We start from the raw sequence: 22,196 nt of genomic DNA, 5'->3' as shown, positions 1-22,196 counted from the left end.
TGGATGGAGCGAAGGGAGGAGCGAGCACCCAGCATCTGGCAGGAGCCTGAAATGCAAGCCTAGCTCAGGAGGACTGTGGGTATTCACTCAGCTACAGAATACTCCAGTTTCCAGAATGACTGGTTTTCCTTACTAAGGCCTCTCGCACCTCATGTACCACCCGGCCCACACCTCCAGGCTCTGTGCTGTATTATTTTCGGAGGCACATGACATCTGAGGGAAGGAGGGGAGGCAGCCCCCATGTGCTGGGCCCTGTTTCCTGCCAACCACCGTGCTGGGTCCTTTATCCACGTCTTCTCTTTCAATTCTCAAAGTGATGCAGAAACAAGGGAGGGCTGGGGTGTTTTTAGAGACAGGAAAACCCAAAGTCCAAGACAACCCAGGCAGTCGGGAGGATAAACCATGGGGATGAGATCTGCACAGATCGCCCGACCTAGCAGCCCTGGCTCCCAGGCAACACACACACAAGCAGCCTTCTGGACGAAGACACATCAGAGGATTATTTCTGGTACCTGAGGGGTAAGGAGGGAGCTCCGTGATAATACTTGCTAATATGTTAAAAAAAAAAAAAAATCACGGCTGAAAGCCAATTACAGACACAGCCAGGCTTCTTGGAGCATTTATGGTGGCTGCTAAAGGGAATAGGCAGTCCATCCATCCCGCCGTGCCGGAAGTCCTCAGCAAAGCCCCGACTCACGGGGAAGGCGGCCCCGCCTGCACACTGGACAGCAGCTGTGGCTCCCAGGGGTGTGTGGCACTGACTCTTAAAGGAGCCAGTGGTCAGCAAGGCAATGTGCCTTAGACACATTCTTTTACTGCTCACAACAGCTCTGTGCCCAAAGTGACACAAGCAGCATGTGGTGGTGGTGGTGGTGGTGGTGGTGGATTTAGGCTCGGACCTGCCTGATCCTAAGCACTTTTCCTGTGAATCCAGACAGAACCATCCCGAGGAACCACCCAATCTATCAGAAAGAGTGGACCCTGTGGCCTGATCAGCACATCAAATCCTGACTCTTGCCAGCTAGCTGACTCTTCTATGACATTATACGTCCTACATTTTCTGGAGCAATTCCGAGTTTGAGCATGCTGGTTCCGTTGCACCCATGGGTGTGCTCATACTTGTCTTATGATGCATTCTGCCCCCGGAGGCCTCACGGGCCTACGCTCATCTGTGCAACCCTCTGCACTTGTTTCTCCCATGGAGGGATGGTTACCCCTCCCGCAGTGACAGATCATTTATATGTTCTGATTTGCTTCCCATGTTTGTGCTTTATCTTCCCTGTCACACTCTTAAGTTCCTTTTAAATCGACACTTTACCACTGGAAGACCGTTCACAAAGAAGGAATCCTGGAAACAGAATACACAGCAGTAGAAGAAACTACAATCCTGCCTAAAATTGTTCTGCTTACTCGACTGCAGGTGGCATGGTGTTGGACAGAATGACCCTTTAGAAACATGATTTTACAGTATCTTGTCAGAGCGCAACTCCCAGAATGGGAGCTGCCAAACTGTAATTTGACTGGAACCCATGTAAAGTCCTATGCTTAGATTCAAAAACTTAAGCGCCCCAACGTGACACAACAGAAACTTGGCTTGGCTATAGTTCATTCAAACTATTAAAAATCTTCAACTTTTGGTAAAGTTAAAACCAAGTTCAACGGTACAATGTGATTGTTTAACAGAAAAGAAAAAGTGGGTGTTGTTAGGATGTGTTAATGGAAGTGGAACGTTCAGGTCACAGGAAGCAAATGTTTCGCTGAACTCGGGGCTGAGCCCTCGTTACCCAGATGACAAATAACACGCCTGATTCTGAGAGGCACACTTAACAAAATGATAGAGCCTCAGAGAAGGAAGAGACCTGGTGTCTAGCCTGGATAAGAAAAGAGAACAGAGAAACATAAAGAAGTTCTCAGACGTTTGACAGTTTGTCATGCGGAAGTGGGAGCCTAAAATGTGAACCGCTGAGCAGAAGTGACTGAGAAACAATCTTCTGTTTGATATAAAAGGAAACTTTCAAATCATGTCTATGCGAGGCAGAACGATGGCCCTCAAAGATGTGCACGGCCTAATCCCTGGAATTTGTACCAGCGTTACTTTACATGGTAAGAGGGACCCTGCAGATGTGATTAAGTCAAGGATCCTAAGATGGGGAGACTCGTTGGATTATCCCGTGGGTCCAACGCAAATCGCAGGGCTCCTCATAAGGAAGAGGCAGGAGCATCAGAGCAAAGCAGAGGTCAGAGTCAGAGACATAGCTCAGGATGCTACACGGCTGGCTTCGAAAACAGAGGACGGTGCTATAAGCCAAGGGATGCAAATGGCGTCTAGAAGCTGGAAAGGGCCAGGGAACAGATTCTCCCTTAGAGCTTCTAGAAGGAATGTAGCCCTGCTGACACCTGGATTTTAGCCAATCCATTTCAGACTTCTGACATCCAGAACTAGAATAGAATACATTTGTGTTGTTTTAAGCCACTAAGTCTGTGGTAATTTCTTAGAGCAGCCATAGGAGATGAATGGGATGTCTAACAAGGGAATAACCTCCTCTGGCCCCAGGGAGCTCCCCGTCCCCAGGGGCAATCAAGAAGAGGCTGATCACCTGTGTCAGGAATGCTGTGTGGTTAAGTCCTGGATGACCCACGGCCGACCCCTCCAACTCTGAGAGTCCACATCACGTAGCAGTGCCACCTCCTGCTTTTGCATTCGACACACTGGTTCCACCCCCAAGGTTTGCCCTCATCTCCTCCCAGGAGGACTGTGGCAGGAAGTATAAAGCATGCTTTGGGGATGTCCAAACGGCACCCAGGCCTGTGCCTGGCTCAGAGCAAAAGTGCTTGCGGGGTGCCTACCTGAGCAGAGGACTCCTTTGTTCCTGGCACAGGAGAAGTTGTCGCACTCGCAGAAGGGCCCGTAGATCTTCCCAAACTCGCTCTCGAAGCAGGCGCACTGGTTGCAGCTGCACTGCCCGCGTCCGCTGCACAGGGGCTTGCCCTCCGCTTCTCGGCACAAGTTCTGGTACCCGCTCTGGCTCTCCCCTTCCTGGCACTCACACCTGGTGCCCAGGTAGCTGGGGTTGCACTCACACAGGCCGCAGACGTAAGTCCCGTTGCCACTGCATCTGGCGCTGTCCGGCTCCAGTCCTGCGCTGCAGCTGCACCTGCAGTCGTAGGTGACCCCCACCTCCAGGCTGTCCCGGAATCCCACGGGCCGCAGGGTGAACGTGGGCTGCGTGTGTTTGCCCGGGCAGCTCCGGGCCTCCACTGACACCTCAAAGGATGCCTGCGCAGGAGAAAGAGAGGGGATGTGGTGGCCGTGGTGCATCTGGGCCTCCCGCTGTCTGCACCAGCCTCCTGATCAGCCAGGGGACTGGCCTGAGCACAGTTCCTCCAAGGTCCTCAGTGAAGAACTGGGGCCAAATCCAGCCCCTCCCCACACTCACGGAGGGCCACTCCAACGGCCCGAGGAGGAAGAGGCCCCGGAGACAGCAAGCCCCTTTGCTTGACCCAGGAAGGGCGTATTCAGGCGTGCCAACATTTGACAGGCATCATGCTTGATTCTTCAACGTTCATCATCTTTTTTACCTCCCAGAGGAAAAGGGCTTCCACAGGAAGGTAGAAAGATTCACTCAAGGTTACAAGGTTCTCTTTCTCCCCTTTTCACTTCTATCCTATGCTCTTCCCGTCTCCATTTTGAAAGTCAACAAAATATTCAACAATATACCAGGCACCTCCCTCTATGCCAGGTTAGACGTGGCTCCCTGAACTCATGGGGCGCTGTGGTCGAGATGCCCTGGCAACTGCCTGCCCTTCTGCAGAGGTGTTTCCTCCCCTGCTGGAGAAGGGAGAGATGACTCTTGTGTCCCTTCCAGCATATCTATCTCCACACAGACACACCTGAGCCTCCCTCTGCCCCAGTTTCTCTCTGCGTGATCCTCACAGCTGTGTCTTTCACAATCAGTCCACGGTCCAGAGGTTGTAAAGAAGCATCATTGCCACACACATGGACAGACTTTTTCTTATTGAACAAAGCATGTAAAGGAGTGTTGCTAACTCCCGAGCTGCTTATGGGTTGCCATGGAAACAGGCAGCAAGGTGGACCTCGCTGGCAGATGGCAATGGAGGAAAGATGCCTGTTAGCAGCCCACATGGCTGGGATGTGAGGAAAGCAAGGACGCTGCTCGCTGTGATTCTCCCAGGGAGTACAGCGTGATTCCACCTTCCCCTCCCCGCCACCATGTGGTGAGAGTCATCCAGCAGGGCCCTCCAAGCAGGGCACTGTGGAAATCTGCAGACAGGTAGCTGGCACGCCCTGACCAAACACCATCCTGAAGTCCTTCTCCCCCGAACCGACAGAGGCCTGGTCTCACTCCAGAAACTGACCCAACGCCTCTGGCCCAGACGTCTTTTTCAAAAGGCTCCGCAGAACATTCTGAAACTCAGAACAAGTTAGGAACTACTTTTAGCTACTGGTATTGTTAACTCTATTATTTGGGTTGGAATAGAACTGGTTTTTAAAAAGCCATCAATAACCTGCTTTACTGGGTACTCTTTAGGTAATAATGTGTATTTCTGGAGAACACTCAAAATATCTTTTTCTAAACGTTCTACAGAGGGCTTCCCTGGTGGCGCAGTGGTTGAGAGTCTGCCTGCCGATGCAGGGGACACGGGTTCGTGCCCCGGTCCGGGAAGATCCCACATGCCGCGGAGCGGCTAGGCCCGTGAGCCATGGCCGCTGAGCCTGAGCGTCCAGAGCCTGTGTTCCGCAACGGGAGAGGCCACAACAGTGAGAGGCCCGCTTACCGCAAAAAAATGAAATAAAAATAAACGTTCTACAGATCCTTGTCACTTTGGGATCTTTACTAATTCTAAAAGGCCTCCCCTCTGTGACATCTAGGGACACCCCCCCGCAGGGTGGGAGCCGGAGCACGTGAGGCTGAGCAGGAGACCCCGCTTCCTAGGTCCTGGAGAGAGTCTGCTTGGCAACAAGACACCAGGAGTCGGCATTAGTGAAGCAGTATCACAGCAGACACCATCAGACAGGTGCGCTGAGGACAATGACCAGGAGCCAGGGTCAGAGGACGCCGGGCGAAGCAAGCCAGCTGCAGACAGTGGGACGGGCCCACGCCCCACCTCCACGTCGGGGGTGGGAGGCGGCAAAGGGAGAGACTGGCAAAAGCACGTTCACAACCCGGTTCCAACGCCCTCAGGTACAGCTGGGCTCTCGAGGTAAGGAAGAAAGGTGCGGACCCACCCAGGGCGCTGCAAGCTGCCTAGCGGTTACCAGGTGCTGAGTACTACGTGCACCAGGCCCCGTGCTGGGCATCTCCACGCGCGTCTCATTTACATGCCCTAGGAGGAGGCGTCCTCATTTACCAGAAGGAAAACGGGGCTGGTGGGCTCCGGGAGCTTAGTGCTGGTCACACAGCTGGGGAGGGGTGGGGCTGGGCCTGTGCTCTCCTTGGCATGTCACCTCCTAGAAATAGGGAATGAGGCAGATGTCCAGTGTCCAGACCTGGGTAGAGAGAGAGAGGCCCGGCTCACAGAGGGACCACTAGATGGGAACCCACCCAGTAGTGACCAGAAGCTCCTGGTCAACTTTCAACCTTCCTGACTTGGGCTGGGGATAACCTGAGCCCGCAGATGGAAGGGCAGGGAGGCTGCACCTGACCGAGGTGCCACGGGGCATCAAGAATGTGGAGAGAGATGAACATCCCTCCCGCTGAGGCTCGGAGAGACGCCTACTACCTCCCAGGGGAATAACTTTGCTGGACTTGTTAAATGGAAAGCCCGGCCCCCCCACAAAGGCCGCTGCGGGTCAGAAGTGGAAAAAATTACAAAGGAACAGCCTGTACCAAGAACCAAAGGCATTTAATTATTGCAAGACTGTGGGGAGTGTCCATCTGTGAGCATAACCTTCCCCCAGGAAAACTTGCCTGCACCAAGGGATCAAGTAACAAGAGAGGGAATTAAATCTCCTGGGCCTCGCAGATGTCTGTGTTTGCTGGAGAGGGGGTGGAAAGGTTGGGGATGCCCCTGAATCAGTGCCGGCAGCTGATCACCCAGGATTCAGAACGATTCACACACTGTCTGCCCAGTCTAAGGCCTGGCTTCTGAGCAGGTCCCCGTGGCCTTCTTCAGCCAAAGCTCTGGTCTAACCGAGGTCCAAGCTGTCGGGCCCCATGCAGCCTAGCGTGCAGCCGGCCACCTGATAACCAGAGAACAGGTCCATTTCAGCCACTACGTCTCAGGTCCTGCTGGGCACAGGAATGCTATAAAAAGCACTTCGGCAACAGCAAGTCAATCTGTTCTGCTACTCCTCCCTTCAGAGTCCACTTCCCTGAGGGCTCAGGAAAGAATCCACAGAGTCTGTCAGGCAGCTGGAATGAGGCTTCTCTTCCCTGATTACTGTGGACTCTTGAAAGGGAAGGCTCCCCAGTTCCAGGAGACTTTCCGTTTTCCCACTCGGAGATTCCAGAGGAAGGTCGCGGACACAGCAGTCCTCCCTCCCGCCCAGTCTTATTATTTGAACCTCATTGGGATGCTCCTGGTTCCCGCACAGGGCTGCCGGCCTGACCACCCTTTCAAAGGGGCTACCCAGCCCCCACCCAAACCCACGCTCTGCAAATGCCAAGTCCACTAGGAGCTCGCTGAGACAAAGCGTTGGGCATGGGCAAGGGGTGGAGAGCCCCAGGGGAGGGGCCGGAGAGCGGGACGCTGTGGGAAGCCCCCAACGGGGCTCACTGGGTCCTTTGTACCGGGCGTTAGTGCCAGTCGCACAGCCAGCCACTTGCATACTGATTTGTCAAAGCCAGTTCATGAGAAAACTGACTCCCAGTGGCCAGGCCCACTCAGTCAGCCCTGGTTGATGCTGGGAGGAAAATTAGGGGAAAAAAACAGAAACCACTGGATTTGGGACTGCAAGATTTCATGTAAGGAGTATTTCTCTGAGGACAACCTTTGTCCCTCACCCCCTACCACCTCCCCTTGCTTCTTGCCTGGACAGATAGATCTCTTAACCCAGAGGTCACAGGACAGTCACAGAACCATGGCCTCTGATTGGAAGTGACCATGGAGACGGTGCCCGCCCACCTCCTCCACCTCTGCAGGAAGCTCTGGTTACACGGAGGCGAGACCTGCCCGGATGCCCCTTGAACCCAGCTGTCCCAAGGCTCCCCCTCCCCCATGGGCCATGTCCTTATCCACAGGCCAGACCCCGAGATGCACCGGATGGCAGTTACACCCTGTCTGCTTTCCCTAACCCCTCTCCTCCAGTGAGCCCCCGGGCCCTTCTGCTGTGCTCTTTACTCCTGCCTACCCTCCTCGCCATTTCTGACTTACCCAGAGCCCTCCCAGCTCATGGTACTAAAGAACGGAAATCATGCCTGCCAAATAATGCCAGACACCTTAGCTTGGCACGTATGTCCTACCAGTTGGCCCAATCCCGCCTCTGCAGCCCCAGCTCCTCTCTTCTCAGTTCCCAACCCACTCCCCGCCTCAGCTGCTTCACACCTGCAACGGGGCAATCAATGCTCGTTCACACCTTCTCGGCCTCACCACTAATGGGGCCTCCCCACTCTTTTTCTATGTCTGGAAAACTCGGAGCCTCAGCTCAAGCAGCACCCCCTCTGCGATGCGGGGCCCTTCCTCCTTGGGGCTCCCGCAGCACCAGGCCCGGCTTTCATCACTGCCCCCAACCCTGTGGGGTTGACTCCTGCACCTACATTTCCTCCACCAGATTTGTCCCCGGGACAAATGTCAAGGGGGAAGTGCCCACATGCTCAGGAGCAAACCTAAGTCCAACTGTCAGCTCTTTGGAGAAAGTTCAGCCTGAGATGAGGGACAGAAGTACATCTCTCCTTCAGCAATAAGGGGGTTGAGGGGAAGCCCCCCAGTTCTCCCTCCAGGCCAGCTCCGTGGGCACGTGCCCGTGCAGTCACACAGAGCCCCATGCTCAGAAGGGCCCGCGCTTAGTTTAATGCTCTGCTGTTGTCATCCTGAAATTCTTTATTTTTTAACAAGGACCCCACATTTCCATTTTGCCCTGGATTCTGCCCCCCACTGCCTCCAGGGCCTCAAAGAGCTCACCTCCGGTGGCCTACAAGAAGCACTGGGTCCGGCTATGACAGGCAAGTGGCCACTGCTCTGTGTCAGTGTGTTTCCACCCACACAGCCCTGGCGGCAGAGCCGGGGGCCATGTGACTGTGGCCTCTTGGGCAGAGAGAGGAAACAAGGAGCCAGCATGGCAGGCCTGCCTTTGGGCCGCTGTCTCAACAGGACCATGGCCCCGGGGACCCCAAGGGAGGCTCTCCCCGGCCCGCCCATGTGGAACTGCTGTGGAGGGCGTGGGAGAAGCACCCTTCTTCCTTCCGTTTCAAATGCTCTAGAAGTCATCCAAATACGTCTGAGATTTTCCACTTTTGTGAAAAATGCCACTTAAAATCCTTTCCTGTCTTCTGGACAATGTTCCTATTTTTCCGAAGTATCCTATCCTAGCAAAAAACAAAACCTGTACACTAGAGTGTCCGCACAAAAGTGGTGACGATCCCACCTTTAGCTCCTCTGAAACTTTTACTTTCAAAATGCACGAGGTATAAGGAAAAAAACACGCACTGTGGAATCAGTGGTTGCAGCTCTGACTCCTGGCGCTTGTGCTCACCAGCAGCCAGGGCCCCCCACCTCGGAGCCTCAGTCTTTCTCACATAAAATGGGGAAGTAATGTCGCCCTGACAGAGGCTGCAAGCAGCAGAGGAAGCCAGCAGCCAAGCCCTAGCAGAGCACGGAGAGTAAAATAAATTCCCACGAAATGGTAACTCTGTCATTCCCTCCACAGTCAGAGGGCAATGACCAGGGAGAGGACTTGGTCTGGAGAGAGCTGTGAGTCCACTGCCGTCTGTGGGTGATCCCACATCTCGGGACGCCCAGCAGCACTGAGCCCCAGGGGGTGTACACAGAATGCGGTGAGGTGTTCCCTGCTGGAGGCCCCGGCCCTTGCTACGGTGCTCTGCTCTGAGGCGAGCCATCTGAACGGGGATGATGGAACAGGACCATAGGCATGGGCAACAAGAGGCCAGGGGGAGGGGGCATGGGTGCTGGCATCAGAGCCAGAAAGCCCTGGCCTTGAACTTGAACTTTGCCACTTACTGGCTGCTACTTACTGGCTACTTACTTGGGCACTTAATTGAATTCTTCGTGCCTCAGTTTTTCTCATCTGTCAACATGAATAACTATCTTCCTTACAAGGGACCCAGTGAGGAACATGGAGCTAACCCTTTGTCCAGTTACTTTCCAGTCCTTTCCAATACTAACTGCATTGCCCCCTTGGGTCCATTAGGGACCCAATATTCTTATAATAATTTCCCCTTTTTTCTTATGGTAGCATAAACTGGCTTCAGTTTCTTGCATTCAAAAAGAATTCCAACTTTATGCTATTATTAGCAAGAAACACCAGTTCCTTTGATCTTCCTGGTGTCTATATACCTCCATCAAGATAGTTCCTTTACACTTGCCCTCTGAAAAAAAAAAAACAAAACTGAACAAAGAACTCCAGACACAGTCTGACCCACACAAAAAAGAGTGAAACCATTTTCTCTGGGGTTCCATTAATGCAGCCTCAGTTGGCTTTTTTTTTCAAAGCAACACTGCTTATTCACACTGAGCCTTTGGGAATTAGAATCTACCAGATCCTTTTCTTAAAAGCTACTGTCAAACCAAGTTCCCTCTATCCTATTAATATTCTGAACTTAATGTAAGATATGAATCCTGATGATTTCAACACAGCTCAATTTTTAAAAATGTTCTTAAATCTTGGTTTTCCTGCTTTATAAGCTAACCTGTTTTCTCCAGCTCTGTGACCTCCCCAACTTTGATAAGTAGTTCTCCCTCGAGTTAATCTCAAGCCGGGAGTAGACAGGAGACAGCTGGAACCTCCGTCAAGTCTTCCTCCAGATGACGTTATCGACACTCTTAGAAAGCAGGTTTACTCAGCTATGCATCTGCCTAGCTGTGCTATCACCGACCCATGTTACCTGTCTTTGCATAAGGATGTCATTAGAAATTGTCAAGAGACTTCCTGAAACCCAGGCGCCTGGTGTGTGTACCGTACATCCTCCTCCTCGCCTCTGTTCCACTGAACCTATTTGTCCAAGTAAAAGGTTCCTTGTTTGGGTGTTTCTCACACATCATTCTTTAGCTTTCCTGACACACTGCACCAAACATCCCATCCACAGATCCACAGAGTCCACTTACGTGGAGTTTTTCTGGTTAGTTCTGCCTCCTTCCATTTTTCACAGCTGTCTCTTTAAAGCCGCTGACTATAAGGCTTTTGTGTTTTTTAAAAACATCATCTGTATTGATTAATCATTGCAATTGATCAAAACAACATAAATATATCACAAAATTTGACAAGTATTAAAAATGAAATTTTATTGGATGTGCCACTTTAATGAGATGGGGCTTCCCCACCCAAGCAGTTCATGTACGTTGAAAATATTACTCATTGCTAAATAAGGCAGGGGATGGCATCAATTCTACTCCTATTTTTTATTTGTATAGATTAAAGCACTCTCTCCAAAATTCATTCAGGTCGATAGGAAAATGGGAATAGGAGTTTTGTTACAGCAACGTCACCTTATTCTATGAGTACCTTCTTAGCGAAACGCCATAAATAATCATTTTAAATTTTTAATGATTCATCGTTTGAAAACTTGGTCAGGCCAATCTTTCAATTTTTTTCTTTTAAAGCAAAAAGAAACTTGGAAAAAAACCTGCGTTAGAAAAAGATCTGTTACCTAGTCATTAGAGTCCTTCACTTTCTCAACCTTGATACTGCATTCTGAATGGTCCCTTTGCTGGGGTGAGGTACCACTGTTAAGATTTAGAATGGGTGAGATGTACGCCTGTGGGTTGTAACATGGGCGAAGGGCAGTTGGCAAGGGGAAGGAGGGAGAGAATCAATTACAGAACGTGAGGCAGCTCCAGAAGACCACGCTGCAGTGTAAGCAGTCATGCGGCCACACCTCTGTCTTTTGGAGCCGTTTCCCTGGAATCCAGGGTATGTCTGCTTATCTCCACCTTGGCCATCATTAGTGCTTATGAAAGCCCAGGAGATACGGTCATGTATTTTTAAGGTCCCTATAATTTTTCTGGTTCCAACCAGATTCTTTAGTTACAGAAGAGAACTTTCCCTCAGTCCTCTATTTGCCTTTCTATTTTCTGAGCAATGAAAAATGTGTCAATAAAGCAAGGAATGGATCTCACAGTCTGCTTCGGGCAGCAGGACTCTCTAGAAGTGAGGATGGCTCTCCATCACCACTCTGCCTGCCTCTGAGCCAGTATTTCATCTTTGTTCTCATCATCCATGTATCCTCCTCCTTCCCTCACGTCCTTGGCTTGGTACACAGATACACATCTTTCTACACAAGGTTGCTTCTCCACCATTTAGTTATATCCACTTAAACCCAGACAAGGCACCCATGCCCTCCATTGCAACAGAGTTATCCATTCCATCTCATCAAATCAGAAGAGGTGGATGGCTTTCTTCATACTTTACATAGAGGAAAAGTGAAAGTCGGATTACCCAAGGCACAGAGCAAGCTGTAGAAGACTAGAAACGAAGGCAGGGTCTTTTAGCTTTCCACCTACACTCTCCCACTGATTTCATCCCTGTCAAACAAAGATAATGATGGTTTAAGACACCAAAGGCACAATGTCAACTTGAGGAAGCCTTAAGTGACAACGCACTGAAGGCTGTGTGCTGCCTGGAGCTTTTTACTAAGTCCACATGCATCTTGAAGGCACAGCACAGGGCAGGCTTAAGAAAGTCCTCCAGTATGCAGAGCTGGAAGACAGAATACAAACTCCTAAAGGCCTCTAATAAGTCACCAAAGTTATCAGAAGCCAAAGAATGATGACCAACATTAACAAGGATAAACAAACGGAAGGTGAGAACTTACTGTGTCCCCGATCTTCAGGCCTTCACACTTCCTCTGACCAGGGTAAGATACACCGTCCTGGCAGGTAGCAGTGAAAAAGAGATTGATATCCTCAGGCTGATCCCAGACAGACAGCTCCACTTTAGACCGGATGCTCTGAACAGAGAGAGAAGATGAGGCCAGAACCAATTAGTAAAGGCTGCAGCCAAGATGCTCTCCACACTGGTTCTCTGATGCCCACATGGCTTCCTTTAACTCCGGGATCTCAAGCCAAGGCCAGAGCCAGTGGGCTAGGTTCGCTGCCCCTCCCTCATCCCTTTCATCCTCTCCACACCCACACACTATCTTACTAGCCCTGGCCTGAGGTCTCCCTCTGTGAGCTCAGAGAAGTTGCTAATGGCCCACCTGCCATATGATAATCTCATCTGCTTCCAGGGGTCATGCTCTGTTCCTGCTCATCTCTGCAGAATCACCCCATCCCCACCCTCAGCTTCAGACAGTGCCTCAAACCTTGCCGTGCGCGCCCCAGACGCTGGGCCTTTGCACGTGCCTGGGATGATGTTCCTTCGCTCAGCTGCTCTTCTCTCTCCTCCCCCCGCCCTCCGTCAGCTCCCTATCTTCCTTCCGCATCAGCTCAGCAGGCACCTCAGATGAGGTCCAAATTCATGAGCTCTGAACTACATTCTGAGAGAATAAGACCTTATACGTGGATTATGTTCTCAAGACAACGGATGAAGCAAAAATCAAGCCAGAATTACCCGACAGATTAGAAAAAATAAAAGACTAAAAATATCAAGTGTTGGAAATGAGTTGGAGCACATGGGTGCCTCATACCCTGCTGGTGGGAGCGTGAACTGGTACAAGCCTTGAGAAAAACATTAGGCAGTACCTACTAATGCTTAGGTCAACCTTAGACAAGCAATTTACACTAGGATTATATCCAACAGAGATGTGTACTGACCAGAAAACACGTACGAATGTTCACAGCAACACTGTCTGTAACAGCTAGAAACTGGAACTACCCAAATGCCTATCAACAGAACAGACTTTTTTTTTTTTTTCAAATTATGGTGTGTTCATGTAGAATATCACACAGTACAAGAATGAATGAAATGACTACATGTCATGACACTGATGAATCTCATATCACACAGCCCAGAAGAAGCCAGACGCCGAAGGCATACATAGTCTATGATTCTATTTATATGAAACTCAAAGACGGGCACAACTAACGGTTACCCCCAGGGGACAGTAACAGAAAAGGACACAGGGGTTCTGGATGCTCGTAATATTCTGCTTTTTGGCCTGGGTGGTTCTATACTCGGGTGTATTTATTTTATTTATTTATTTTTGCGGTACGCGGGCCTCTCACTGCTGTGGCCTCTCCCGTTGCGGAGCACAGGCTCCGGATGTGCAGGCTCAGCGGCCACGGCTCACGGGCCCAGCCGCTCCACGGCACGTGGGATCCTCCCGGACCGGGGCACGAACCCGCGTCCCCTGCATGGGCAGGCAGACTCTCAACCACTGAGCCACCAGGGAAGCCCTACTCGGGTGTATTTAATTTGTAAAAAGTCTGTACAACCTTCTGTAGGTCTCCAAGTTTAAAAAATTGACACTGAGAATCTCTAAGGAGGATGTACTTTAGAGACAGAGGCCAAATGAAATAACTGGCTTGTAGTTAGGGCACATCTTACAAAAAGAATTTTTTATACACTAAATACACTCAGAATAGCAGGGTGCACATACTCCGAGAGACACATGGACACCCCCTCCACATCAACTGACAGCCTTTCAGACTCCCACCTCCTTCTCAAGCGCACTCCAGGGAACAGGGCGTTGGATGGAATGGCAGGCAGAAGTGCTTCCTGCTCTCATGGGGTTTCTTTTCTTTCTTTTTCTCTTTTCTGCTGAGCATGTAGTGTCAAACTTGAATTAGGTAAATATGCAGTTTCCCCAACACATTAACAGCTTGTTGAAAACACTCTCTGCAAGAAATAGTCTCTCCCTTTGCAACAAATTGTCTAAGTGCTTCTACAACTCTAAAAATACTCTCTCTTAAATCCACTTCCTCTTGTTAGTGCCAGCCTCCACTGGCAGAGGGCTTGAGAGCGCCACTCAGCACACACAGCTCTCCTGCTGTTCACAAATCTGTTCTCCCCACTGAGCTGTGAATTTCAAGGACCATATCATATTTCTCTCTAAGACTGAACACGAGCTTTTGCTGAATGGATGGATGGATGGATGGATGGATGGATGGATGGATGGATGGATGTTTTGACAGCAGCTATGGTAGACAGCTCAGGCCTATTGGAAGAAACTTAATTTTTGAAAGACAAGGTAAATTAAAAATTATATATATTAAATGCAAATAAATGTGAAGATGAGGCAAAACAGTTTATCATTAAAGGGCTAGGTAGATCGGAGCTATTTAAAAATTACTTGGGATCAGTCTGATGAAATATGAGGGCCCCGTGGCTCACAAACAAGACTTTGGGAGAAAGCATCAGCCATTCCCATCAAGACGTGCTGAAGCCACTACCCGGAAGCATTAATGGGGAACTTGGAGGAGGGAGAGAGCGCACTGGGGAACGGGACTCCTATTCAATGAACCAGTAACTGTAACAGATGCAAACAGAATTCTATATTCTCCTCTGGCCGTGAGACCCCCAAGTTTTGTGTCCAGATCTGAAGTTTGTATTATTCCTGATCCCCATGTTGTCTCGGGTAGGAACTGTGGAGATTATTCAGTTCAAACCTCCCATTTTATGGAAGTGGGAACAGAGGCCAAAGAAAGGGCCTTATCCAGGGCCACTGAGCTGCCAGGGGCAGGCAGGCAGGACCAGAACCGGGCCTTCTGGGTCTCCCGGCAGTGCTCTCTGTAGTCACCAGACCGGGCCCTTCTTTACTCGAAAACTGGCTCTGATCTTGGAGAGTGCAGATGGTCAGGTTGTATCCTGGTTGAGTCAGTCTCCCCTCAAAGATTATGAGCTCCTGGAGGGCAGGACTGTGTTCTGTTCACTGTTTTATTCCCACCGTGTGGCATGATGCCTGCCACACGTTAGTCAGTATTTATTTGTTGAACAAATGAATGAAATGGGTGGAGTACAGGATATATAGCAGAGGATCAAAGCCACAGCCAGTGCAGTTTTGATGCATGAAAACTTTTGTGTCATAAGATAATTATCTGAAATTCAATTAATTCCTACCAAATTTGCCTCTGAACATGATTCCTTACTCCTCACCCTAGGACAAGAAGACAATGTCAAGAAGTTTAAAGGCTATGAAATACTCAGGCTAGGTCCCATCTGCAACTGCGTTAAGTCAGGCCAGCTGTGGAGTGGGTGGGAGCAGACTTCATGGCAACAACAAAAAGAGAAACATGTGCTCAGAGAGGACTCTGATGTCACCCTCCACATGCAGCTCTAGTGGTTTCCAGCTCATTCTTTTCTTTCCCACTCTGAAAAGGGACCCCCCCCGCCATGATTTCTCTCTGAGTGCCACCCCCCTTTGTCAAGGTGACATAATGCTGGTGGTGTGTGTGTGTATGTGTGTGTGTGTGTTTGCACGCACCCAGGGCCCTACCTCTGAGCTCTAGAAGGGAACCTCTCACCAGCACCCACTGTACAGCAAAGCTCCACGCTGGTGATCTCTCACAATAAAGAAGTTGGCACAGCAAGAAAAAACGTAGAAATCGAAGCCCAGAGGTGAACGTTTCACACAGTGAAAGCCAAGAACAACAGACTCGATTCTACGAGACGTTACATTAAATGTGCCCTTCCCGTTGTGCTCCCTCCCCAGCCTAGAGTCACACCATGGCCATTTCCACTGTTACCTGTGCTCTGCTGCAATCCTCTCAGGATGTCCCCACGGACCGTGTACCAACTATAAGCGAGGTAGAAGTCAACCCCAAAGCACAGAGGTGGCAAGGTGATGCAGAGAAACACAAATGGTCCCATGAGAGCTGTGCTTGGACTGTGGCCGGGGAGAGGAACAGGTGAAAGGACAACCAGAGCCCCTGCACGGGCCAAAGCGCACGTGTGTATGCACACGCGCGCACACACACACACAGGCTGTGCAGGCCAAAGTGCACATGCACACGTATGTACACACACACACACACAAACACACTGGCCTGTGCAGGCCAAAGTGCACGTGCACACGTACACACACACATGCAGGCCCATGCAGGCCAAAGTGCATGTGTGCACATATGTCCACACACACAGACAGGCCTGTGCAGGCCAAAGTGCATGTGCACACACGTGTGCACTCACTCACACACACACACACACACACCTGTGTAGGCCAAAGTGCACGTGCGTACGTACACACACACACCCAGAGGCCAAAGTGCACAAGCGCGCATACACACACACACACTCACACAGGCCCGTGCAGGCCAAAGTGCACGTGCGCACATACACATATACACACACACATACCACCCGTGCGGGTTCAAATCCAGAAGTATGGGCAGCTGAGGCCCAGCCCGGGCCTTCCCGTTTTGCCAGAAAGGACGGCAGCCGGCGGACGGGGTGCTAATCAACGTCAAGCACCAACACACCCGCAACGCGGCTTCCACCAACCAGACTGTGCTCTGAATACCTTTCTGTTTCTATATTTAATCTATTTCTTTAAATTTCCACTGAAGGAAAGGGCAGAAGTAGGGAGTTACCAAGGGTCCCGACTTTTTAGGGTGATGTACACATTCACTGTCTTGATGTAGTGATGGTTTCACAGGTGTGTACAAGTGTCAAAACTTATCAAAATATACACTTTAAATCTGTACACTGTATTGTTGGTTAATTATCTCTCAATAAATCTGTTTTCATTTTCCAATGAATCTGCATAGTCGTTGTGGATAGTATTCCAGAAACGCCCATTTTAAAGGTTGAATTTCACACGTTCACTCATAAGTCACATGTCTTGTTTCCTAACGTGTTCTCTTCCAGACACACCAGTTTAACTCAGAGTCCAGCTACGGTACTAGATTCCCAAAGGTCCTCAGGGGGCTCATCCCAGGTTCCAAACGCAGCTCCTGCCTGGAATAGACCCCCTTCTCTACTCTTCTGGTTCCCAAATCCTCAGCCGCAGAAAGGGCTCCCTGCTCCTCTCCTGACCTCAACCCAGGCCCCTGGATTTCCATTAAGAAAACGAATTTATCTACCATGAATCCTGCTCAGGGCCAATGCAACGTGCCTCAGAGGGAGAGCAGCACTGAGCACTTATGAGATCCCGCCCAGGGAACCACCACCACTGTCTCGTGCACCCTGGTCTTCAGGGGACCCACACACGGGTGTGGACGTGCAACCCACTTGGCCGCACAGAACGCTGACTGAGCAGAGCGCCTTTTCCATTTCTGGTGCACACCACCCCGCCAGTTCCACAGAACTGGGTGTCATGATGCCCTCCTATATTAAAGTCTCGAGGAGCAGGGCCCTGGGCCTTTGGCAGGAAACGCTGCCGGGGGAGCCCCAGAGCTCTGTCAGCCACCCAGGGCATCAGAACTCAGGAGCTGACTTAGGATGGAAATGCTGGGGGGTGGCTCCTCCCCAGAAACCCAGGAGAAATCCGCAGCCCACGCCAAAGCCCAGGATGTGATTGCCCTTCAGCCATTGCTTTCCCAAACGCCCTGGCTTGGCAGGAAGCAAGCACTGGTCACTGCACTGTTGACAGCGGTTCCAGCAGCGGCCCCCTGCTAACCCAGGGGTCTCCAAGCCCCGGGACCCCAGCAGGACAGAGAGAGCAGCCCAGGGTAGGCCTCCGGCTCTCGCACTGACTCCTCTGTTCCCTGTCCAGAGCTTGAGGCCCAAGGCATCATGGTGAAGAGTGGCCCTCGGGACGGGGGTGACATTGGGTAGGCCCAGCCCGCCGCCGACACACACTCTTCTCAGACTCTCAGCATGTTACGCTTCCACTCGCTGTGGGAATCTGAAAACTGCTAAGTGTAGTTAACCTGGAAATCTGGTCTCACTGGGTTCTAAGGTGGCCACTGGATACGATGAGGATTAAAGGTCAGAGATCAGAAAAGAGGACGTTAGTACGTGGGGAATAAGTTAGGAAAGGAGAAGGAAGTCTAGTTTCTCGCAACAGGAAGTTCCCGGAGTGAGGCGGGATCACAGCCTGTGTGAGAGGCAGAGGATCCTTAGCTGCACAGAAAGTGGAGGTGCGGCGGAGGACGGAAAACCAGCCACAAATCCTCACTGCTGCCCACTCACCGCCTTCAGGACACTGAGGCTCCAGGAGACCAGGTGAGGGCTGGGAACCCCCAAGCTCTGGGTCCCCCACGGCGAGGGCATTACCTACAGCTCCTGGTCTAGCCGAGCAGTAACGCAAAATAAGGCTGGGGCTTCCCTGGTGGTGCAGTGGTTGAGAGCCCGCCTGCTGATGCAGGGGACACGGGTTCGTGCCCCAGTCCGGGAAGATCCCACATGCCGCGGAGCGGCTGGGCCCGTGAGCCATGGCCGCTGAGCCTGCGTGTCCGGAGCCTGTGCTCCGCAACGGGAGAGGCCACAACAGCGAGAGGCCCGCATACCGCAAAAAAAAACAAAAACAAAATAAGGCTGCATCAGTAGGGTCACAAATTCAACTGGAAAGGCAGAGCTCCAAATACACATATGAAAATCAGTCATGGGAAAGTAAGATGGTTTTTCTAACACACATGTGATTCCAGAGTGGTTAATCACATTCCCAGGTTAGCCCACATGTCTAGTCTACGTAAGTTCAGGACTAACATTATTCCTTAAGCTACATTTCCTCTATGTAGAACTTTGTTTTAACAGGAAGATGCACTCTGAATTCCAATTTGGGAATTACCAGGCCTCATGAGGGGCTGGGTGGGCACTGGAGGTCTTGCAAGGAGGGGACAGCTGAAGGCACATACTTCCCAGCACAAGAAATCATGCTTGTCGTTTTCCCGAGAAAAGGTAGGTCTGAGCCAAATACCTCCTGGGTGTTAGAAATTGAGAGGAAGGAGGGTAGGAAGGAGAAAGGTTTGGGAATCATGGGTGACTGGCTTGGGACGTGGCACTGACTGCTAAACTACATCCTTAAGTGCTGTACTTAGTAGAGCAGAGCCGAGTTAACAGGACAGGTTACAAAAGCACAGGATTTAACAGGCCCACTCAGGTTTCCTCTGAGAGGACCTGATTACAATCAGACCCTAGTCTGCAGGTCTATGTGGAGCTCCAGAAGCCTGGGGGATTTCAGTCCTGCCCACTGGGAGGCGAAGTCAGTGTGTGTGCTTCTCACTTCTCGCCACGGGGAACACAGAGGCCTGAGTCCACCTGAGTCCACACCAGCTCCCTCAGGGGGAGAGGGTGGGGGAAGAAACCAGTGACTTACATTGTATGCATTGATAATCAGTTGAATTATATTTTTGGAGTTTCCGTGTAATATCTCCACCGTTGTTCCAGGTATCAGGGCTGTAAAATTCTTGGGGGGGGGAAAAAAAAGAAAACAGATGAGCCCATTTTGCCCTTCCACACTGTCAAAGAGTGAACGCTGCCCTACTGAGCTAGAACCGTCAGGGCCCCCAGCACTGATTCTGCCGCTCTCTCACACCGTAAACTAGAGAAGATGCCACAAGCAGAGGTAAGAAGAAGGCACAAGGGAATGGAGTTGTTGCAGTCGGCTGTGCAATCTCGATTCTTGAAGGTCTGGGTGGAAAGGGCCTGGCAAGACCTGTTCCTGAAGCATAATGTCATGCTTCTTCTCGGAGACCCCTCCTCTCTGGCATGTAATGGACAACTCTCTGGAATTCCATCCTCTAAGGTCAATACATTATGGATGTGCTCGCCCTCTCCCCGCCAGACTACACGGGCATCCCCAGGTTCAGTTCAAGGATGCCCTCGACCTGGCCAGCAGAAGTGAAAGGGGAAGCTTTTCTAAGGGTCTCAAATACAGCCTCTCTTTTCCTAGGAGGGAAATGAACGTGCATGGTGCCTTCCCAAGGAGGTCTGGTATCTCCGGGAGAAGTCTTTGGCAAAGCAGGCAGCCTTGAAGTGGCTGCCTTTCCTCTTTCACTTGTACGAAGGCCTGAGTATGTCACTTACTAAAGTGACAGAAATTGCTAGAAACACCCGCCACCCTCAGCCTGCCTTGGGCTGGATATGCCTCCCGAGCGAGAGGTCCTTGGTTCTGAGCAAGGCTGGCTTAAGCCGAGGTGGGTCTCTTCCCTCCTGGAGCATCCGGTAGCATTCTCAGTACAGTCTGTGCAACTGACCTCTAAAAATGGTATTTGTGAATGGATATGTTCTATCCTGCTATCTTCACTAAGCAACCTCCTTCCCTTGTTTTCATCTTCTAAAATTGATTCAGACTAAAAGAAGATAAAGAACTCAAGAAGGTGTAAGTGGCATTTTATCAATGATTATCTCAGGCAGAAGCAACAGAAACACACCATCAGACAAGGGTTCTTTGGGGGATACTTAAGAGCAGTAAAGAGAGGGGACAGGGGTTGGCTGTTCTGGAGGTGGGGATTAATTTCTCATAACCTCTCAATTCAAAAGATGTCAGAGGTGAGCTGGGCTTCACACTTGGCTCACACGAACACTCCCTGAGCAGTCTGGAGGAGAGTTCTAGGGAAAGGCAACTTGCCTGTGATCGTGGGAAAGAGCACATTCAGGAGGGAAACGTATAATGGTGGCCCATGGGATGACCTGGGAAGAGTCTCTCTTAGACAGGGCAGGCTCACACACATACTGCTCTGTTCACTCAAGACACGTATTGTTTTCTTCAGAAATTCCTGTCCCAAACTAACCCACTGGTCCCCCGTACTCTGCAGGAAGGCATAAAATACTCTATAGACTGTGGGACTGGTGATGCAGCCTGCCTAGATGCCTAGTTTTCTTTCTGTACATTTTCATTTTATATCTTCCTTCCCTATTCCCTGGGTGCTTCCGTTTCATCATCTGAAAAACTATGTCCAAAGTTTTTCTCATTACCAGATTAGAAACCATATGTTTAACTTCCTTGGTATGTACTGCTCTATGAACGCTTAAGAGCTTCCTTAATACTATTATTTTCCAGTAGATCGGATCAGGGCTATATTCCACCCTCCTCTGGATCTCTGCCCACACAGAACAGGGCTGTTAACACCCCTCACCCGGCCTCCACACTTCACCTGACCCCACATTCCAATCTCCCATTCATCTCAGGGTCAGCAGGGCCCCCAGATTCAGGCCATCAGCCTCCCTCACTCCCTCCAGGTGTACCTTGTAGAGCATATAATGGTTCTTCGTCACTGCAAAGATGAGGTTGATGTTGTTTTCTGCCAATTTCTCTCCAAGCAAGGCAAGGGATGGATAGTCCTAGGGCCAAGGCAAAAGGCAAGGTTGTAACACTTCTCCCAGGCTGACACACGAGCACGTGGCTCCAACGTGTGCTCAGTAACTCATCACTTGCCACGATAAGCACCTTCCCCTGGCAGCGCCTTAATAACCACGCCCCATCGGCAGCTCCTTACTGAGAAACTGTGGGGGAGATTCTCCAGGAAAGGACCCTCTGGCACCTACGAAACTAGACTCACTCCTCCTACCCCTCCAACCCAGAATAGAGAAGTGATGAGTGGAGGTTTCCCACACTTGGTCCGTGTTTCCATCCCTTCAGCAGGAATGGGGCAGAGGGGGGAAGTCCCCAAAAGGAGAGCCACCACGTCCGACCACCTACCGTCAACACCTGTTATCTTCCCTCTCTTCCCTAAGACTGATCTTCCTGATCTCCTTGCCCAATTTTTCCTTTTCCTGTGCCCAGTATTGGGCCTGCCAATGTCCCCTACAGGCTCTGCTCAGTCCTCTCATGGCTCAGAACGGGCAGAAGAGGCTGCTGACATTTGGACTAAAAGTTGGGCTATGGCGGGGGAGGGGTGCAGAGCAAGAAGGGAGGGAGGACACCTCGAGGCAGCTCAGCAACGTCCGGAAGGACTTTTAAGGGCTGATGATGGACGCTGGGGTCCTCATCGGTGAGTTCTACAGTTATCAGGTTGTACAGTTATGAGTTCTTTTTCCAGACTCCATTACTCTTGACCACCTCTTAAAACTGGAGAAAACGGACTAGTCCAGCAAGAATTAGAAAGAATTTCTCTCCAGCCAAACACCAGAATGGGTTTGCGAAGGAAGAGGGTGTAGATTTTGCGAGGAAAAAACTGAACAGCAAGTGTGGAAAAATCTTAATTGTTGGCTCTGGTTGATAGTTAGGTCGAGTCCACTTCACTGGCCTAGCATATGTTTGAAATTCTGCCTAAGTTCTGTTTAATCGTATGGTCCCAGT

The 22,196-nt window shown here is 50.7% G+C and overlaps 1 protein-coding gene across 1 annotated transcript in view; it reads right to left on the bottom strand.

Annotated features, from left to right (window-relative positions):
- Positions 1–22,196, bottom strand: part of ITGB5 (integrin subunit beta 5) — a 111,695-nt gene that overhangs the window by 27,607 nt on the left and 61,892 nt on the right. Inside the window, exons 7-10 of the mRNA XM_067738647.1 lie at positions 21,143–21,238; positions 19,272–19,361; positions 11,949–12,083; positions 2,848–3,277 (exon numbers count right to left, since the gene is read on the bottom strand). Coding sequence (XP_067594748.1) covers positions 2,848–3,277; positions 11,949–12,083; positions 19,272–19,361; positions 21,143–21,238 — 751 coding nt within the window. The remainder of the gene's footprint in view (positions 1–2,847; positions 3,278–11,948; positions 12,084–19,271; positions 19,362–21,142; positions 21,239–22,196) is intronic.

This window comes from Pseudorca crassidens, chromosome 5 (assembly GCF_039906515.1).
Source record: "Pseudorca crassidens isolate mPseCra1 chromosome 5, mPseCra1.hap1, whole genome shotgun sequence".
In the NCBI taxonomy this organism is placed as follows: domain Eukaryota; kingdom Metazoa; phylum Chordata; class Mammalia; order Artiodactyla; family Delphinidae; genus Pseudorca; species Pseudorca crassidens.
Note: the sequence above shows the minus strand (reverse complement) of the source record. Positions and strands in the feature narration are given on the sequence as shown.